Below are 21,287 nucleotides of genomic sequence, written 5' to 3'. Positions count from 1 at the left end.
CTTTCCCAGCAGCTCTTGAAGGAAGCGTTTGGGTTCCTATGAAGCCATAGATGCAAATTTATTTGACTTTGTTGCCTTGGCACTGAGGTGGTTATTTTGAAAGATACTAAGGAGGAGAAAGTACATACAGAAGTGTGGCAGTCTGATTTTTTTTTTTTTTTTTTTTTTTTTTACAAATGGGAAACACTTGGTTTCTTCCCCCACTCCCCTTTTCCAGTTTGGAAGTTAAAGGATGCTCAGGGAAAGCTTCAAACTTTAGTGTAAAGGCTGCAAGTGATTTTTAGAATTGAGACATTAACAAATTATTGTAATAGTGATTTTTTTTTACATGTTGCAGAAAAGGTACTTGAAGGAGCAACTCTTAAGAAAGAAGACGTTGATCTTTCTACTATGTCCATAGCTTTGCCTTTTCCATCCTATCACAGAGCTAGAATCATACAGTAATCAACCTATTCAGATTGGATTCTTCCACTCAGTAATGTGTATTTACGTATCTTCCATGTACTTCATGGTTTGATAGTTAATTTCTTTCACTCTAAATAATGATCTGTGACCTGGCTGTATCAGTTTTTGTATCCATCCACTTTCTCAGGGACATTTTGGTTGCTTCTGAAGTTTGGCAATGATGAATAAAGGTGCTTAAATTAAAAGAAAAAGAAGATTCTAGTCACAGGACTGTTGTAGTCAGCTTTCCATTGCTGTGACAAATAACTGAGATAAACAAAGGAGGAAAGATTTGTTCTGGCTTCTGGTTTCAAAGGTTTTGGTTTTTGGTGTTTTGGCTATGTTACATGTGAGCCTGTGGTGAGGTAGAACATCAGCTGTAGTGCAGAGCTGCTCACCTCGTGGGGTCTGGAATGCAGAGATTGAGACAGGAAGGGGCTAGGGTCCCAATATCACAACCTCAGTGACCTAACTTCCTGCCACTAGGCCTCACCCCCTAAAGGTTCTACCATGTCCCAACAGTGCCAGAGGCTGGCAACCAAGCTATCAGCACATGGGCCTTTGGGGGACTTTTAAGAGTCAAATTATAACATTTGGTAAATGAGACTAAATTAAACTTTTAGTTGTGATTTTATTTGAATATACTTAAAAAAAATTGATTAAATTTTGTTGAAAGAATAAATTATAAAATTAGTACACAATAAGTGAAAGGAAGTCATTTTAGGAACAGATATATATAAAATAAAAAAAGGGAAAATCGCCTTACTTTTTCTTTTTATAGTGACAAATATTGCTATAATTTATCTTTCAGAATTTCTAAAGCACCGTATATAAAATAAATGTGATTTTTGTTTGGAAGTTAAGTATTGTTCTGAAATAGTTCTACTTTGTGTCTTATGGACATCTTTCTACTCTTAGAAAAGCCATTATTAAGGCTGGGATTGTAGCTCAGTGGTAGAGTGCTTGCCTTGCATGTGTGAGGTCCACTGGGTTAGATCTTTAGCACCACATAAAAATAAAGTAAAGGTATTGTGTTCATCTATAACTAAAAACAATATTTAAAAATAATAGCCATTATTTCTACTCTTCCTTTTAAAGGGAAATACTATATCAAATAAAGTAAAATGAAAAATATTTATATCTGATGCATTTAAAATATATCTCTTGATATGATATACTTACAAACAAGTTTTATAAGTTATTTCTAAATTATAACCCAACTGTATAATATCCCATTTACACAAGAAGTTGACAGTCATGCTATAGTGAAAAAAAGATTTCATAGGAGTATGGACAATATGATTTCAATTATATAAAAGGTACATATATGCTTAAAAAACAGTTCACATATGAACACTAAAATACAACAATTAATGGAGGATGGTTGCAATATAAGTATTTTTCAAATATGCTTTTTCTGTATTTTAAACAATGAACTTATATTACTTTAAAAAATTAGTCAAAATAAATATAATATAAAAATTACAATGTACCTTATTTTTTTTTTTAAATTCATGTCCAAGGACTACAAAAACTAAACTTTACCTAAATTAGCTTCTACTGTGTTCCAAAACCTCAGAATAACAGAGTAGAAATACTGGGCCCCTTTGTTTTGCTCGCCCCTCCCTCCCTCCCTCCCTCCCTCCCTTCCTTCTTTCCTTTCTGTTTTGTTCCCAGGGGCACTTTACCCAAGCCCTTTTTATTTTTTTATTTTGAGACAGGGTCTTACTAAGTTGCTTAGGGTCTTGCTAAATTGTTGAGGCTGGCCTTGAACTTGTGATCCTCCTGAACTTGTCTCAGTCTCCCATTTGGCTGGGATTACAGGCATGTGCCACTGCACCTGGCTTAATTTATTATTTTTTTTTAATTTAAGGAATTAAATATAAGTTCCTGCGGTAAGAGAAGTTAATCTTTAGCATCATTGAAAGAGTTGATAAGGAAATGAGACCAAAAAATTGGGAGATCATATTCCTTTATTACATATATGAAATATAAAAACAAATTAACAAAGCAATATATATATATCTTTTGCAAGTCCACAGGACCTCAGGAAAACAATATGTTCTGTATGTGAATTTAATCTTATGGCACTGTGGTTCATGTTTTGTATATTCAAGTACAGAAGAAACTGTATGGATAGTGTTATGCAGGGGTAAAAGATGAAAACTAATGAAAAACTGTAATTTGGTGAACTATCACATACATTGTGTTTAAAAATGTGTAAATATGATGACTCTACACTGTTAATAAAGACAAGGAGTAGAACTGTTTCATGTTCAGGCTTAAATACTAAACACAAAAATATAACAAACTCAGTGTCTATAATAATTTTTGAAGTGTATACAAGTGCATTGCAAATAAATGAGGCTTTTAAAATGTAAAAAGTCCATTTCCCCTTTATGAAAACATACTTCTACACTTAATGATTTCTTCCTTTTATTTTAAAGTCTTTTTGTTTAGTTTTTTAAAAAGTTTCACCATGGCCAGCATCTTGGAATCTAACCTCTAGCCCAAAGTTGAGACTTCATGCAAATGTGTACTCCTTCCAGGTTGTATCCTCACATAGATTCTCCAAGTGTTTGGAGTTAAATAGCACATTTTCATTATATAGGTCACTTCTTCCACGTGTAGTGGCAGTGCTTCTGTTTCAGCAGATTTTTTTTTTTTTTTAAAAAACAAGCCCTTTACTTTTCTTCCTGTCAACACCAGTCTCCAAATTTTCACAATGCAAGTGGTAGTTGGTAAAGTGCTTTATACAAGGAAATACTATATACATGTGGAGAGGTTCCATTTGGCATCCCACAGACCTAAGTTCATACACTTCATACAAGGGAAGGCTCTTTTTAAAGAAATACCTTTCCTTATAGTAAGTGCAGGTGGGGATCCCTTAAAATCTCATGAATTACTTTAAGTAGCATCACTTGTAGGTAACACACCTGAAGTTGGGGGAGTCCCTATTAGAAGTCCTGCCCTTCATGGGTTACTGCTGAATATCATGCTGCTATTGAAACATCCTTGAGAATCAGACTTTCAGAATCAGTACATAGAAAATAGAAACCAGCATAGGGGATTTCATTCCTCTTTACGAAACAAAACTCTATTTAAACATGGGCCCAGAACACATAGATTAGACAATGCCCACATATTTGAACATTTCTCTACATTTTGGCACTTTAAAAATTTTCCAGTTTTGTTTTTGAGGTTTCTTTTTCATTAAGTTTGTGTTTTGTACATAGATAAGTGCCATTGTGTGCTGTACACCTTTATTGTTACTTGCACTCCTTTTTTAAAATATCCATAACTTTTCTTCCAAGAGATGGTTTCCAGTGCTGGACAAAACTTTTCATATTCACCACTAATTTGCCCGTTCTTACATCCTCATGCCCAGCTACAAGGTACTCCAAACCTAAAATAACAAAATTAAGAATGATACAGTGTTAGACTTTATTGAAGGGGGAAAGGTGACTTCATTAATTTCATTTATTTGTGGTTTTGCATATGCATGGTTGAAATAGGAAGTAATAGACAATAGTGGCTCCCATTTAACAAATATTTATTCTGTGCTAAGTGCTTTACATGGATTATCTCTTTTAATCTTGAAAACAACCTGTGGAGAATATGTGTGTGTGTGTGTGTGTGTGTGTGTGTGTGTTTACAAATGAGAAAACTGAGGCTCAGCAAAGTTAAGAAACCTGTTTACTGGCAGCATCAGTACCTTGACTCAAACCTAGGTCTGTCTGATGCTAGAACCTGTGCTTCATACTGTACCACTCTCCATGGGACAGAAGTGAGGATTCTGTGGGATCTTAACAAACTGATATAAATCAGTATTTCTGTATATTAAGTATTCCAGTATATTAAGATGGAATTTAGGAAAATGAAGCAGGCATTTATTTAAAAAATTGGAAATAGTTATGGATTATACAAAATAACACATATGCCCTACATAAAGTTGATATGTTTTTTGAATATAGAGCATTTGTTTTGATACACTAAAAAATATATTGAAGCTTGAATAGATCTACAGCTGCCCTTATAATTCAAAGTTCTTTTTAGACTTCAGATTAAAAATTATGGCTAACAAATTCACACAAAAATGATTGTTTAGTCTCATTACCTACATATAAATTTTAAAATGATAATCTTCCTAGTAAATACTCATAATGAAATCAGTTTTGGTATTTAGAAACAAATTTTTAAAAAATATTATAAGATTGGGCAAATAATTTTATTTATAAGATAAAATTTTCCATTATAAGAGCCATAAGCTTTAAAAATTAAATAAAATACTACATGTTAAAATTCAATCGAAAATGTCAATTTAAGTTTATGATTATATATTTATTATTCATTCACTTAAAGGACCTAGAAAAAATGTTATAAGTAATGAATACCTGTAAATAAGCATGCTATGGTTTCTGATAACATATCTACTGAAAACAAAACAAAACAAGGCTTCTTGGAGAACAGCACATTCCAAGTCCAGGCAGACAGACATGAGGTAAGTATGAGACATACATTGTACTAAATACCAGGGAAACCTCCAAAGATTAGTAGGGAGCTTTCTTAGAGGATTCAGAAGCTCCAGAATGGATTGTAACAAATTATAACTTGTCAAGGTAGTGATAATATGAGCACCAAAAAACATAATAATTGTGCATATGGAAACACACTGAATTAATGAAAATCCCTAATTCCAATATTATGCTCAAAATAAGAGAAAGCCAGAGAGAAATTAATTTGGCATCTTTTGAGGCAGCTATTAAAGCCATCCCTTACATTGGAAATTAAAAGGAAAGAACTCGGCTTTTATCCTGCCTTTGCAATAAGAATTGCTGGCTAATAAATGAAGAGAATTAGACAATTTAAAAAACATCAAACTTGAAAGTGCGGATTCATAAAGGGACATCAATTGGTGATAAAATCATTAAAAGAATGGTTAATGGAAAAGTGGATGTTTGTACAGTATCAATCAGTATTGCTTGATACTCAAGTGGAAAAATGGAACTGCCCATGGAGAGATCAGACTGTCCTCAGTGTAACCCAAGGTCAAGCTTAGTGACACCCATGTGGGTCACACAAGTTTTATGTGCTTTCTGATAGGATCGAATATGATGTGACAACAACAGCTAAAATTGATGCAAACCAAGGTGTTTATCTTGAATCAATCAAGCTTTTCATTAGAGATCACAGGAGACAAGAGACAAAAGAACAAGCTAAATGCCACCACAAGGAACCACCCAGGCAAATGTAGAAGGTTGGATAATCTATAGGACACATGGCCTAGTTTCTTCAACCAATCATTTAAAAAAAAAGAAACCTATTCTTGAATAAGAGGCTTGAGGTTCTGAAAAGCCAGACATAATGTGAGACTTTAGATATCATATTGGAAGGACAAATCAGTTTCAAAGGATATTTAAGGATCAGTTGGGAAATAGGATGATAGTCTGATCTCTTATCAGAACTTACCTATTTTTCATATTAGGTAATATGAAAATACACTGAAATTAAAGGTAATGATTATTAACTGAATAAAGTAGGTTATAGAATAGAGCATATTCTACTATTTCATTTAGGTTAAAAATACAGCATACACACACAGAGAAAGATCTGGAAGGATTTGAACTAAGATATTAACAGAGGTGATCTTTGGGGGAGGGTAAGAAATGTGAAGTTTAGAAATTTTCCCTAAATTTCTGTACTATGCATGCATTTTACCATTTCAATAATAATAAAACAATTAAAAGATTATTAAACAAAATCAATTCTAAACTTAAAAATAGCTATAATGATGTTGGGGGTGGGTGGAAAATAGTGCCATAGAGAAAATAATGGCATAATAATTTAATGACACAATATTATTAAATAATGATATAATAGTACTGGAAAACATGTAGATTATACCGTAATTACATTCTTTAAGGGGTAACCTTAGCTTCTGCATGAAAAAGAATACCAATATTTAATTGATGTACTAGTTAAAATGTAATAGTCTTGATATTTTCTAATATCTATCTGGAATAATAAACTCTTTTTAAAAAATTACAATAAACATTTTTTTTAAAAAACTCCAAGACTAAGTCTAGTATTTTAAATGAATTTATTTTGAAACTATAAAAAATACAGTTTACCATTAAAGTATAAATATAAACTAAACTAATATGATGATACTGATAAATCTTTAAGTTATAGAGTAACACCATACCAAAAATTAACATGCAAAACAATGTGATTTTTTTTATTTCTTTTTTTTTAATATTTATTTTTTAGTTTTCGGTGGACACAACATCTTTGTTGGTATGTGGTGCTGAGGATCGAACCTGCGCCGCTCACATGCCAGGCGAGCGCACTACCACCTGAGCCACATCCCCAGCCCCACAATGTGATCTTTTATATCTCTTTTTAGCACTTGCATTTCATTTTTCTATCTTTATGCTTTGACATCTATTTTGCTGCAAGTTGGAAGGCACAAAGTTTTATTTTATATCCACAGAAAAAGAAAATATACTTTAGTGCTAGTCTTGGTATTCTAAACTACATGATTGATGAGTGAAGGTACACAAAAATTAAAAGGAATGATTTTTCAGAGGTATCTGATTAGATTACTCCTTTTCAGAGTAGCAAAGGGAGCAAGTTGACGTGCAAGGTTTCAGAGTTTTCTTATCAGCTTTCTTTGGCTGTAGCAATTGAACTTGTAAAAATGGAAAAACAAAGTAAAATGAAAGAGTGTCTGGTTTTGCTTTGGCAGGTTCCAGTCTTTTCTTCAAAGCAAGTAAACATGTTTTCAAGAATTCTTTGAATAATTGCGCTTATGTTTTCAATTGTGATGAACCCAGTTGATTCTTTGACTGTTTGGCAGAAACCTGATTAGGAAGTACAGTGCACTTCCTGGAGGGTGGCTGAACCGGCAAAGCTTTTGTTTCAATGTCTTACTGAAAAACCAGCAGATTTTTTTTATTTTTTAAATATTTTTTTATTTTGCTAATATAGTAGAAAAGTGCTTATAAGAAGAGCCCCTCAGCACAGATCACTGAGAAATAGAACTTAATAATAATTCTTTGTGTCCTGCATTCAAAATCTAAGATTCTCACTACTTCACCTTATCCTTAGGTATTATATATTTTTTCTCAGATTGAAATGCTTTCCCCCTTTTTCTTATTAAAATTTGAATGAAGTGGGCTGGGGTTGTGGCTCAGTGGTAGAGCACTTGCCTAGCATGTGTGAGGCCCTTGGTTCAATCCTCAGCACCACATATAAATAAATAAATAAACTACCACTAAAAAACAAATATTTAAAAAAGTTTGAATTTAGATAAAACACTGAAGGGCTAAAAAGGACATGATAAATTAATTAATAATTGAGAAAAATTAGCATTTGTATCACTGCTTAGATTGTTTAGATTGAGGGGATACTTTTACTGTTTTTTGTTCTCTGTTTATCTGTTTCTTTCAAGTTTATTAATCAGAGACCACAAAAGACTCCTTATGAACATGACTGTGGGTTCCTGGCATATATGGAGAAGGAATTAGATCCAGAACATAAATTATGCACCTGTTTCAACACAGATGATGACTACATAAACAGGAAGACAGATGACATAAACAGGGAAACAGGACTTTGTTTTTGAGTTATTGTTTGTTTTACTAGAAGTTACTGAGTATTATATTACCAATGTATAGGTACTAATAATAGGTACTAAAGATATTATGATCAAAAACCTAAATCCTGTCCTCAGATTTAATGAGGGAGACAGAGAACTAAGTAGCTTATGACAGTGTATAAAGAAAGAGTGCACATAAACAGTGTAGAGGTAAGAACTCCCTTGCTTACTGCTCATCTCCACCTCTGCCATACATTTTAATGTTCAAATCAAATTTCCCTCCCTTCCAAGTTTCTCTAAAATTCTATTTAAAAAAATTTCCCTGTTGTTTCTGATTTGAAACCACAATGATCATTTAATGAAAACAACACGGTGAGAACTTGAGAGTTGTTTTCTGTCCAAGAGAAACAGATGCTTCTCATGCAATAGTAAAAATGAATTCAATATTATTTGCACAGATGGACTTTTGCATTTGAGCTTCCTTTGGCAACAGGTTCTAATGTAATAGGATCTAGTTTTCAGATAACATGCTAGTGGCAGATAAATTCATAAAAGTGCTTTCTATGCAACTGGCACCTGGAACCAATCTGAGACTTCTCTTTTAGGACAGAAAGTATTATATCGCTGGATTTTAAATATTTTACTTTTACAGAGCACACGGTAGATAAATAATTTTTTGATGTTGGTTCAAAAATTCCACCTGGACTTTCCCCAGAATTCAAATGGTGAAGAGGAGAGATGCCCTTGCTGAGTTTACTTAAGTTGTGGTTCAGAGGATGTAAGATAAGCAGCAAATCAGCAGAGACATGGTAGATTTTAAGTTAGAAAGGTCAAATGCTCACCAGGATTAAGGATTGGACAAGTGCAACCTCTGTTCGTCCATGATTCTGGATATAATGTTCGCTTTCCTCGTAAAATCTTCAATTTAGTAGATTTTAAGACTTTTTTAATCTTCACATTGACCTCAGCATGAGAACCTTTATCGTGAGCTGATAAAATCTTTATTTTTAGCACTGTAACAACATAATTCCAAAAGTCAAAATATAACAGTTTCACATTATCTTTTGAAATTTGAACAATTTAAATATGCATTTCAGAGTAAGAAGGTGCATCAATTATCAGAATGTGGAAATTTGCTTTAAAAACCATCAGGTCCATTCATTTTTGCACTCATTTTATCTCATTCCTCTATATAAACTGTGTTCTCCCTTCTTGGGAAAATTTACCTTCTACTTTCTCCTATATCACTATACTAGGGGGATAGCAGCCATTTGTTTACTGCAGTTATAATCTTAAATACATTCAGCTATCAAATCTATATAGAAAGAAGAAACAGGAAGTTGAATTGTTATCCTGGTTTTTATTTGGATTCTGACTGTATTATACTTTCATGGTTGACCATATGTAATGTATGATAGAGAGGAAAATGTTACTGCTAGAATGTATTTTACAGATTCTAAAGATTATATGATGATTATTATCTACTCTTTTTCCCTTGGTGTACAATGCAAGCTGACTGGAGTATTATGATTTAGATGTGTGGTGTTCCTCAAAAGCTTACAATGTGAAACAATACAAGAGGTTTGGAGGGTAAATGATTGGGTTATAGCCTTAACCTAATCAGTAAATTAATCCCTAATGGGATTAACTGAGTGGTAACTGGAGGCAGGTGTGGTGTGGTTGGAGGAAGTGGTTCATGGCAGGGGTGTCCATGAGGTATATATTTTATATCTGGAGAGTGGAGTGGAGACTCTCTCTGCTTTCTGATCACTATGTGAACTGCTTCCCTCTGCCATACTCTCCTGCCATTGATATTCAGCCTCACCTTGAGCCCCAAAGAATGGAGCCAGCCTTCTATGGACTAAGACCTCTGAAACCATGAGTTCTCAAACTTTTCTTCCTCTACAATTGTTCTGGTGGGTCTTTTAGTCACAGCAGTAAAAAAGGTGACTAAAACATGGAGTTAGGGAAGCTGTCCCTCTACTGGAGAACTTCAGGATTTTAATAGTTTTTAAAACAATTTTAAAAGTGTATTTTAACTTAAGATTTTAAAAAAGTGCACATTTATGGAGTACCATGAGTTAATTCAATACATGTATATATTGTGTAATGTTCAAATCAGGGCAAGAAGATCTACTCAAACATTTATCATTTTTTTTTTTTGTGGTGAAAGCATTTGAAATACTTTAACTTCTCTGAAATACACCGTACAGTATGTATCATTATAGAGCTCTAGTATTTTGTTTGACTTTTGATTCCATTATGCTCCTCCATCTATAAAATGGATGTATCTGGGAATTAAGTAAATGAAGTAAGTTGGAGTGGGGAACAAAATAGACCTAATGAACACTTGATGGATGCAATTTTCTATTTCATTAGGAAAGTTCTTACTGGCTCATCTACATCATATTGGAAGACTGTGTATAAGGAGAGAAGCTTATCTTGGCTGATCCTATGTTCTGAGAATACAGTTGCCAGAGTCTTTACAAAATCATCAAAGTTTAGACTTCTAAAAGGTCTTAAGAACTCATCTAGTCTTGCAGGTTTTAAGAAATTAAGTGAACTGCTCAAGTTCACATGACTGCTTGGCTAGACGTAGTGTCTGGACTTGCCTTGCTGAGTAAATGCATCAAGGGTGACTAGCATAGTGCCTGGCTCATGATAAATGCTCAGCGAATGTCCACCATTATTATTCTACTGGTTTGTAAGATCAAATAGAGCAGTTGCTTTGTCTGTTCATTATTTTGCTCAACAAATATGTGATAAAGTAATAAATAAATAAAGTGTTTTTTCATTAAGCCAGAGAATGGGAAGGGAGAAACCATTTTTTTCCCCCAAGTCTTTAGGTGTCATATAGTTAAGAAGACCAAGGTGCTTCACTCCCTCATTAAGAATGTTAAAATCTCCTCAGTAGAAAGTTAAAACAGCCAGATCTATTCTGTTATTTAGCCAAATTGAGAGGTGAAGAGAGGGAAGTATGCATGTAGTTATAGATAAGATTTATATGTTTGTTATCATTTACTTTTTAATCTTTTATGAGATTAAATACAATGTTATCAAGAATCTAAATACTTGATTTCGGAAAGCATGACTTACAATTTTCTCTTCAGAGTACTGCATGTTTCAGGCCATATAAACTATAGAACAACAAAAAGCCTCACATACTGATCAAGAATATGTTGGTAAGATAAGATATGTTGGTAAATCTTAATATATTTAACAATAAATGTGAAGCCATTTGGAATTTGAAGATAGTAAGTCTTTCCTCAGGGTAGTACCATTTTTCTTCTTCTGTATGATGTATTTTCATAGTATTTGCAAGGTAGAGATCTCTAGAGTATTCAGAGAAGCTGGGAAAGAGACCTAGGTGGATAGCTAGTCTCAGTGTATCACAAAAATATATCATCTTTCTCTTCCCTACCATTTCCTAAGCATCTACTATGTGCTTGGTAATGTGCCCATGTCATCTGCCAGGCCTCCTATTTCCTTAAAAATTCTTTGTACTAGGTTTGAAAAGGTTCTTAGCATATTTGAGAACTTCAAACTCACCGTATGAATATTTCATTCCACAGAATGCCTTGGAGTTTCCTAACACCTGTTCCTTACATTCACATTTACCTATAGAAAGTAAGTGGAAAATGGCATTAGTTATTGAGAGAGAGAGAGAGAGAGAGAGAGAGAGAGAGAGAGAGATGTGTGTGTGTGTGTGTGTGTGTGTGTATGCATATCAGCAAATAAATCCAGGAAACACACCCTTTAAACCTTGAGTGATTCATGCAACATAACCCATAAATATTAAGCAACCATGAAATAGTCTCTTTCTGAATCGAATGAGTTATCATCCAATAAAGTATTTTCCTAAGAAAATATAGAAGGTAGAAACAGTGTCATATTTCAGTACTTGTAACTGGTGCTATGGTAAATATATTAATATCAATATGTTAATATTCCATGTCCAGTGGTAATATTCTGTATTCATGAAAGAGAACAATTAAATGGATAACCTATAGAAAAAACAATTTTCTATAATTAATGTTCATGACCACAAAAGTCAAATAAAATTATTGGATAGTCCATTAAAGGTAATACCATCCAATTTAAAAAGTATTAATTTAACACCTGTGATATGCAAGTCCTGATATAACCTTCATATATATCAGCACATAAAGATGAGCAAGATACAATTCTTGCCTTAATGATGACAATTCAGTGAAGTGAATAAAGCAAGTGTATAAAAAGCTGTAAGTGGTCTATGAGAGGCATAGTCTGCTTGAGTGGGTCACATATGTCTGGGAAAGTGGGAAAAGGTTTTGTGTCTGAAGAAAAATTTGAAATGGACTTTGAAGAAAAAGTGGGATATTTTCTCACAACAGCTAAAATTATTACAATTCTAATGTGTGAGAGAAATGCCATGCTATGTAGAATTTTCAAAGTACTCTGTACAGAGACCCATATAGAGCATGTGCATACTCATTATCTGTTTGTATTCTCTTTAGAGTGATCCTGGAGGACAATGATTATGTCCTATTCATCTTTATATTCCTAGAACCTAGAAAGGATATGATTTTCAATCTTAACTGATTTAATGATCAGATATAGTTGCCCCCTTTTCTCTCCCCTTCTCTCCTGCTGTCATGCACTTCATAAGTTATTAGCACTGAGTGGTGATAGCAGCTAACTCCTGATGTGGCGTGCTTATGCCAGGTACTTTCCTTATTGTTTCGGTGCTGGAGATTGAACCCAGGGCCTGGTGCTTGGTAGACAAGCACAATACCACTGAGCTATACCCCGAACTCTACTAGGCACTATTTTGTTTTACATTTATTTATTCACTTAATAGTTTAACAGGTAGAAATTTGATAAGAATATAGGGATGAAAGAGTTAGCAAAGAAATGTAAGCGTGAGAGGATAGAGTGTTTGTGGAAGGGTCAGTGGTCCTATTTATTCTAAGTACTAGCTGAGTTGAGAATAGTAGTAGAGGTGTGAGGGAAGGCCCTGATTGACATCCAATTAGGCCCTGATTTTAACTTGTTAGATACAGGGGATCTGTTTAGAGAGGTTAAATGAATTTAAAAAATACATATCTATGAAAATTAATCTGATATTACTTCCTCAGAAGTATTGGAAGGGAGAGTAAATGGAGGCAGGAATCAATTAAAAGTTAGTGAAAGCAATTATAACAATAACATCAATAACTAATTTGAGTGCCAACTATAAGTCATAAATATGTGAGGAGCTTTACCTGTATGATCTAATTACTTAATATTTATGCCTATTTATGGAGGTAGGCATTAATGAATTAAGAATATGAAGGCTCGAAGTAGTTAATCAGCTTGTCTCAGGCAGGATAGCTAACAAGTAGAAAAGCCAGATTTTAAGCCTCATTTGGGGAGAATCTAAAACTCTGATCTTTTCACTATATTGTCCCTCTAAGTCCTATGTAATGTGGGTCTAACTAGAGAGGTGGCTATGGGTCACAAAAGGAAGAAGCATCAAGGATGCTGCAGAATTGGGGTTTGCAAATCTTGACAATGGGTTGGATGAGGGCCAGGGAAAAGGAAGAAAAAAAAAAAAAAAGAACTTCAGGGCCTGGTAGTATAGTTTAGGGATAGAGCACTTGGCTAGAATGTGTACTGCCCGGGGTTCAATCCCCAGTACAAGGAAGAGGAAGGAGGCAAGGGTAAGAAGAATTTCATTAAATGAAGCTTTCAGCTAAGGTAAAAAGGAATTGTAGTATCAACAGAACTGGGGAAATTAGAATTTCAAGGGACTCTAATTCAAAGGTTTATGTAACAGTTTCCTGACTTATTGAAAGAATGTGGAATAGCTCACAGAAGGGAGAAACAGAACTCAGAAAGATCAGGAATCAGAAAAGCACTGGAGATCCAGTCAGTATGGACTCCTGGGTATTCTCTTATAGCTTCATCACTGGCTTTATGAAGTCTAACCACTTTCAGCTTTGCCACTTTTAGGTCTAGACTTAAATTCCAGAGAGAGAACATCTGATTGGCTTCTCCAAGACAGACGTAGAAAGGGCTGCTTCCCATAGGAAAACTGTGTGGAGCTGCTCCCCCACCCCCAAATAGCAGGAAACAAAGGAAAATGGATCTGATCAGATAGAAGCAGCAGAGGTCTAGTACAAGGGGGAATATAATGAATTAGAGATTTGAAAGGTAGAAGTGAGAGGATGATTCTAGTGAAACCAGGTAGATTGAGTGACGTGGAAAACATTGGCCTCTCCACTGTGGCTAAAGCTGCCAACAAAATCAGAGAATGAGTTTACAAGTGGAAAATCACGGTGGAATGAAATAGTGGAAAAGAGAAGTCAAAGGTGCTCAGATCAGCTGCTGTGATCTGTAAAATAATATTGCTTATAATCTCAACATAGTAGAGTTTTACTCATGCACAAGTTGTAGTAACCTAAGTGAAATAGCTCATGGCCTTCTATAAATCTACCCAAACAGGAAAGTATAGTAACTACCACACTATAAAAACCTAATGGAGGGCTGGGGGTGTAGCTCAGTGGTAGAGCACTTGTCTAGTGTGTATGAGGCCCTGGGTTCCATCTTCAGAACTGCATAAATAAAAAAATATATAAAATTATTTGGAGTGGAACTCCAAATGGCATATACTATTCCTCAATGCAATGCTCTCCTCTTTAGTCTTTCAGCCTTTTAGAATTATTTGAAGATCTTTTTATTTATTTATTTATTTATTTATTTATTTATTTATTTATTTATTATTATTGGTCTTTCAAAATATTACATAGTTCTTAATACATCATATTACACGGTTTGGTTCAAGTGGGTTATGAACTCCCAATTTTACCCCGTATACAGATTGCTGAATCACATCAGTTATTTGAAGATCTTTGTCTGCCTAATAATACTCCTTTTTCATATGCTTAGAGCTCAAACATTAAAATTTGTTGGTCAGGCTTCAGCCCCAATATATTTTCCAAATGTGAATCTGGAAGGAGAGAAAAACCTGTTTAGTTTCAAAATGTTCTAGTAACTAGGTTACTAGATGGAGTCTTGCAAAGCTGACCAGTCTGGCCTTGAATTTGTGATTCCCCCTACCTTAGCTTCCCGAGTTGGTGGGATTATAGGTATGTGCCACTGTACCCAGCACCAATACAATTTTTAAAAATTGAATTAACCTAGTTACTAGAACATTTTGAAAAATGAGCATTATTTACAAGTCCATGGCACTATTTAAAACCAGTTTTGGTATTAGGAAGTGAAATTTTATATCTGGTGTTCTTTACCTCACGAGAAGTGGTAGAAATTAAGGGTATTAAGGGACTGAAGATGTCATGCAGTGGGAGAGCACTTGCCTAGCATATGCAGGCCTTGGGTTTTGTCCCCAGCACCACCAAAAAGAAACAAGAAAAAAGAAAGAGAAGAAAGAACTTAAGAAGTAAGGGTATTTTGTTGGAATAGTGCCTTATACTTCTAGTTGAAAGCTTTTTATGGAAACTTATGGTAGATCGTAGGCATGCAGGCACCTAAATTTGAAGACAGACTTTTAAAATTAAGTGATTAAGAAAAAAGTGCCAGGATCACTATCCTATACCCAGTGGGAATGTGTTGTTTAACAGGAAACTGAACAAAGTCTCCCTGCACCTGGGGCTCATATGGATGAATCCTACAGGCTCTCTGGGGACATCACGGACCTCACATCTGTGGTGGACATGAGGGTCTGGAGTCATTCTGGTGCCAGCCACTTTATATGCTAGAACATGTACTTAATTGCTCAAATGTAGGGATTTAAAAACAACAACAAAACTTTTTCTTGACGATCTCTAATCTAATTTTATTATATTATATAAACTATCTGAAAACAAGGAAGGCAGCCCAGATCTGTTTCTGGGTTACTTCCAAGACTAGATTCATAATAATAAGCTCCCTAATAGCAAGCATCATGGGCTCAGTGAATGTCTGATAGTCCTAAAGACCTGATTATTACAAATTTGACCTAGCAGACCAAGTTGGAGAATTATAAAAAGTCACTGTATTAGAAAAGAGAATGAAAACTTGTAAAAGTGACTATTAAAGTTGTAAAATTCAGACTATGTAACATTAAGGCAAAAAAAAAAAAAACTCATAGGAAAGATTTGTTTTCTTTTCCAGATGCTTAAAAGATAAATGTGGAAATGTGGCAACTTCATGTAATCTTATCTTTCTCACCTTCTTTCTTGTTACTAAATTAGATTAGAGATCATCAAATTAAAATGAAACCATTAGGAAAATTATCATAATATTAAGTTAGGTAAAAGAACCAGAAATGCAAATATTAGTGTTTCTCCAATTTGGGTGGTTTCTTCCTGATCTAAAATATAGATTAGAGGATGGATCAGAATAGAGGTGTGGATATATGGATAAGTGACTATTCAAACCTTTCTGTATGTTTGAACATTTTCATAATAAAAAATTGGGGGGAAATTATTATAGACAATACAGTTTTGTAAGTTCATACTTGAATACATCCTCAACTGTAAACCTACAGCAATGTTAGACAAAAGAGAAAACAGCCTGTGTCAAAAACCAGATGCCTATTGCTGAGGATTAGAAATGAATGAATGTGCCAATCGAGAGAGGCCTGATATCTTAGATCTTTCAGATCTGGTTTCAGAATCAGGCAGCTGTGATCAGGAGTTCAGATCCTGAGGGGTTAAGGGGACTAAGAAGGGACAACAGTGAGGATCACCTTTTAGAGACAGATTGGATAAGTTTCTCCTTGCTAAATGAAGGAGGGAGCTTGGGGAAAAAGCCACAACCAAAACCTAAAACCAAATGATGGTTGTTAATGAGCTGGGATTTTTGTTTTTAGCAAGCTGCGGATGTAGGTAAGCTGGCAGGGTTGGCTTCCAGGCATGGGGCCTTGGGCTGAGAAAGGCTTTGTGCTTGATGGAAAGCTCTGTGGTGGCACCTTGACATTCTTTGCCATTTTTGAACAAGAAGCTTTCCATTTTGTCTAGCACCGAGCTCTGCAAACTCGCTAGTTCTGAAAGTAACCCAGAAACAGATTCAGGTTGCCTTCCTTGTTTTGAAAGAGCTGATACAATATAATGAAATTAGATTAGAGATCATCAAGAAAAAGTTGTTTTGTGTGTTTTTATTTTTTAAATCCCTACATTTGATCAATGAAGTATAGGTTCTAGTAACTCAGTGGGTTAACAAGGAATTCTTAATGGGAATTATAGAAAATTTAGAACTGAATCATAATGAAAACACTGTCTATAAAATCTAGTAGGATTCAGCAAAAGAGAGCTTATTAGGAAATTTATAACCTTAAAAGAGCTTGTTAAAAAATTATTAAAATAAATAAGTTAATCATTGAACCAACAAAGCTAGAAAAGAAAACAATAAGATCAGAAATTAGTAAAATAAAGAAAAATTAAATAGAATCAGTCAACTTAACCAAAAGTTGTTCTTTGAAAAGCAAATTAAGATCAGTAATGTTATACAATCAACCACAAATATATGAAAAAATTGTTCAACATCTCTAGCAATTAGAGAAATGAAAATCAAAACTACTCTAAGATTTCATCTCACTCCAGTCAGAATGGCAGCTATCAAGAATACAAACAACAATAAGTGTTGGCGAGGATGTGGGGGTAAAGGCACACTCATACATTGCTGGTAGAACTGCAAATTGATGTACCCAATATGGAAAGCATTATGGAGAATTCTTGGAAAACTGGGAATAGAACCACCATTTGACCTAGCTATCCCACTCCTTGGTCTATACCTAAAGGACTTAAAAACAGCATACTACAGAGACACAGCCACATCAATGTTTATAGCGTGACAATTCACAATAGCTAAACTGTGGAACCAACCTAGATGCCCTTCAGTAGAAAATGTGGTATATATACAAAATGGAATATCATTCAGCATTAAAAGAAAATAAAATCATGGTATTTGCAGGTAAATGGATGGAGTTGGAGAATATAATGCTAACTGAAGTTAGCAAATCCCCCCAAAACACATGCCAAATGTTTTTTCTGATTCAAGGATGCTGATTCATAATGGGGTTGGGGTTGGAGGAGCAGGGAAGAATTAGATGAACTCTAGATAGGACAAAGCGAGGGAGGGGAAAGGATGGGGCATAAGGGTAGGAAAGAAGGTGGAATGAGATGGATATCACTATCCTAAGTCATGAAGTATGAAGACATGAATAGTGTGACTCTACTTTATGTACAATGTGAAAAATTGTGCTCTATATGTGTAATATGAATTGTAATCATAGTCATATATAACATAAAAATTAAAAAAAAAGATCAGTAAAGACAATTAAGACAATAAGAACAAAATACAGAAAGAAGGTTAAGGACTAAAAGGAAAACTAACTGCAAATTGAGTAGAAAGTTAAAAACTTATAAGTGCATACTATGTTTAACTTTATACCAATAAGTTTTTTTTATTTTTTGTTTTTGTATAGGTATTTGTCAGCCCTTTTTAGTTTTTGGGATGGAGTCTTGCAAAGTTGCTATCTGGCCTTGAATTTGTGATCCCTCTGCATTAATCTCCTGAGTCTCTGGAATTATAGGCATGTACCTCTGTGCCCAGCATCAATAAGATTTTTAAAATTAAATAAAATTGATATTTTTATAGAAAACTTTAAGTATTAAAACCAACTCAATATTAAAATAATTAATAATCATTGAAGATAATCAATCAGTAATTAAATATTTTCTTCTACTCACAAACACCATGTCAAGATGGTTTTGTAAGTAAGTTCTAACAAACATTCAAGCAGATAATTCTAGTCATGCACTGTATAATGACGTCTCTGTCAATGAAGGATTGCATACACTCTGCTGGTCCCATAAAATTATACCACTAAGTCATAGCTATCTTAGTTTACGTAAGTACATTTTATGATGTGTGCACAACAATGCAATTTCTCACAATATATCCTTGTAATTAAGTGACACATGACTGTATTTCAATATAAATTATTGCAGATAATAGATAAAAATAATGGTAGAAGGATCTTCTAACTTATCCAGATGTATGATACCATAAGTTATAGGCCAACAATCAATTATAAACATAGAAAAATTCTAAACAAATAAACAAACTAAAAAAACAAAAAATCCTTGCAGATTGAACTCTGCAATGTATGAATGAAAATATATCATGACCAAAGGGCTTATCCTAAGACCGAAAGAATAGCTTGATATAGGAAAAAAATCTTTTTTTTTTTAAATTTGCATTTAACCTAATTTTATTCATGCTTGCCTTGGGATGGGGAATAGACCATTTGGTAAAAACAAAAACTGTCTTATCATATGCAACTTTTAAACTACAATAATGATGTATCTTAATTACTTCCATGCACACAAGTCTAACATTACAGTATTTAAAAAAAAATAAACAATTAAGACTTCTAGGAACATTTTATAATAAAGTAATTCCTAATTTTTCTTTGTAGAGAGATCAAGCACCTCCAAAATACACATTCCTATAGGAAAAATCTTATTTTTAAACCTCACATTAGTAGATTACAAAAGAAAAACCATATGGTTTTCTCAAAGGATACAGAAAAGACAGCCAAATACAAAACTCACTAATAATAAAATTAGGAATAGAAGAGAAAGACTTTTTCTGATAAAGGCAGCATATCAAAAATCACCATCAAATATGTTGGAGAAATTTTCAAAATTTTTGCATCAAATTTGGGAAATATTATACTGGAGGCACCAGTGCAATAAGCGCAAGGGAAAAAATGAGGTGTATGAACTAAAAGTGAGACAACTGTCCATATTTACTAATGATATGATGGTCTACATTTAAACATCCAAGATAAACTATAAACCATTTGGATTAGTAAACAGGTTCATTAAGATTGTTGGATACAAGATCAAAATCCAAAAAATAAATGATATTCCTTTATATCATTAATAATAATTTAGGCTGGGTGTGGTGATGCATGCCTTAATCCCAGCAGCTCAGGTGGCTGAGGCAGGACTATTTTGAGTTCAAAGACAACCTCAGCAATGGTGAGGCACTAAGCAACTAAGTGAGACCTTGTTTCAAAATAAAATACAAAATAGGGCTGGGGATGCGGCCCAGTGGTCGAGTGCCCCTGAGTTCAATCTCTGGTACCACCTAAAATATTAATCATATTTTGTAAGTTCAAGTAAAGAACAATTTCTCAATAGCAATTAAATCTAAAATATATTTAGGAGTAAATTTAATAAAAGACATGCAAAGCCTTTTTGGAGAAAAGTGACAAAATGTTATGAAAGGCCTTATAGAAGACCTTAATACATAGAAAGATACATTCACATTGGGATCTCCTTAATATTATAAAAATGTCAGTGAAATTGCAATCTGAATCTCAACAGAGATTTTTGTAGGGCTTAATAAGCTCAATTGGAATTTCACAGGAAAAAGCAACAAACCAGCAGCTAAAATAATTTCAAGAGAGAACAACAAAATGAGGGAGTTTCAAGAATCAGGGCTCCTTATAAAGCTGTAACAAGGCATTGTGGTACTTGGCTTATGAAACATGATAGACAATATATGGATTTATACATATATGAAACAATACAGGAGGTGGCATTACAAACAATGGCCCCAGCTTCTCCCATGACTATGTCTTAGACATTTTCATTATCATTCTGAGTTTCAATTTCAAGCATCCCCTTCTTAGATGACCTCTACATCCTATCCTTTAGCATGCTTCCAGCACCAACAATCCTTTGAAACCCTTCAATCTCTTGACCCAACCTCTTTTCACCCTCATATCCTTTCTTATCCAGCTTTTATTCCATGAGTAATCATTGCCCTCTGTTGCTTCATTCTTGCTTGGAAAAACCTCAACCCAGATTAAATCCAATTTTTTGCTTATGCCTGCATCCACAATGCTGAATATGACAAAGGAAAAGATCATCTGTGCCAACTGGTGTTATCTCAAATGCCCTATCAGAGGTTGAAACCCTCTAAAGGGGTCTGGGGCTTTAGCTCAGTGGCAGAGTGCTTGCCTAGCATGTGTGAGGCACTGGGTTCGATCCTCAGCACCACATATAAATAAATAAAAATAAATAAAGGTTCATCCACAACTAAAAATAAAACACCCCTCCTTACTCTAGGTAAAAGCCCAAATCCTTCCAGTTGCCTATATAATCTCCACTCTCTCTCTTTTACTATCCTCCTGGCATTCTCTGCTCCAGCCACACTGGCTTCCTGGTCCACATTTGAAACTGTGTTAAATGAGCAATTTGGTGCT

General features: G+C 34.2%; 1 protein-coding gene across 2 annotated transcripts in view; it reads right to left on the bottom strand.

Annotated features, from left to right (window-relative positions):
* Positions 1-2,475: 2,475 nt before the first annotated feature.
* Ntn4 (netrin 4) overlaps positions 2,476-21,287 on the bottom strand; it is a 105,181-nt gene continuing 86,369 nt past the window's right edge. For both annotated transcript variants that reach the window (XM_026398102.2, XM_026398105.2), the window contains exons 8-10: positions 11,594-11,662; positions 8,887-9,057; positions 2,476-3,850 (exon numbers count right to left, since the gene is read on the bottom strand). In XM_026398102.2, coding sequence (XP_026253887.2) covers positions 3,714-3,850; positions 8,887-9,057; positions 11,594-11,662 — 377 coding nt within the window. In that variant the 3' untranslated portion in view covers positions 2,476-3,713. The remainder of the gene's footprint in view (positions 3,851-8,886; positions 9,058-11,593; positions 11,663-21,287) is intronic.

The sequence above is a fragment of the Urocitellus parryii genome, chromosome 5, assembly GCF_045843805.1.
Source record: "Urocitellus parryii isolate mUroPar1 chromosome 5, mUroPar1.hap1, whole genome shotgun sequence".
Lineage (NCBI taxonomy): Eukaryota > Metazoa > Chordata > Mammalia > Rodentia > Sciuridae > Urocitellus > Urocitellus parryii.
Note: the sequence above shows the minus strand (reverse complement) of the source record. Positions and strands in the feature narration are given on the sequence as shown.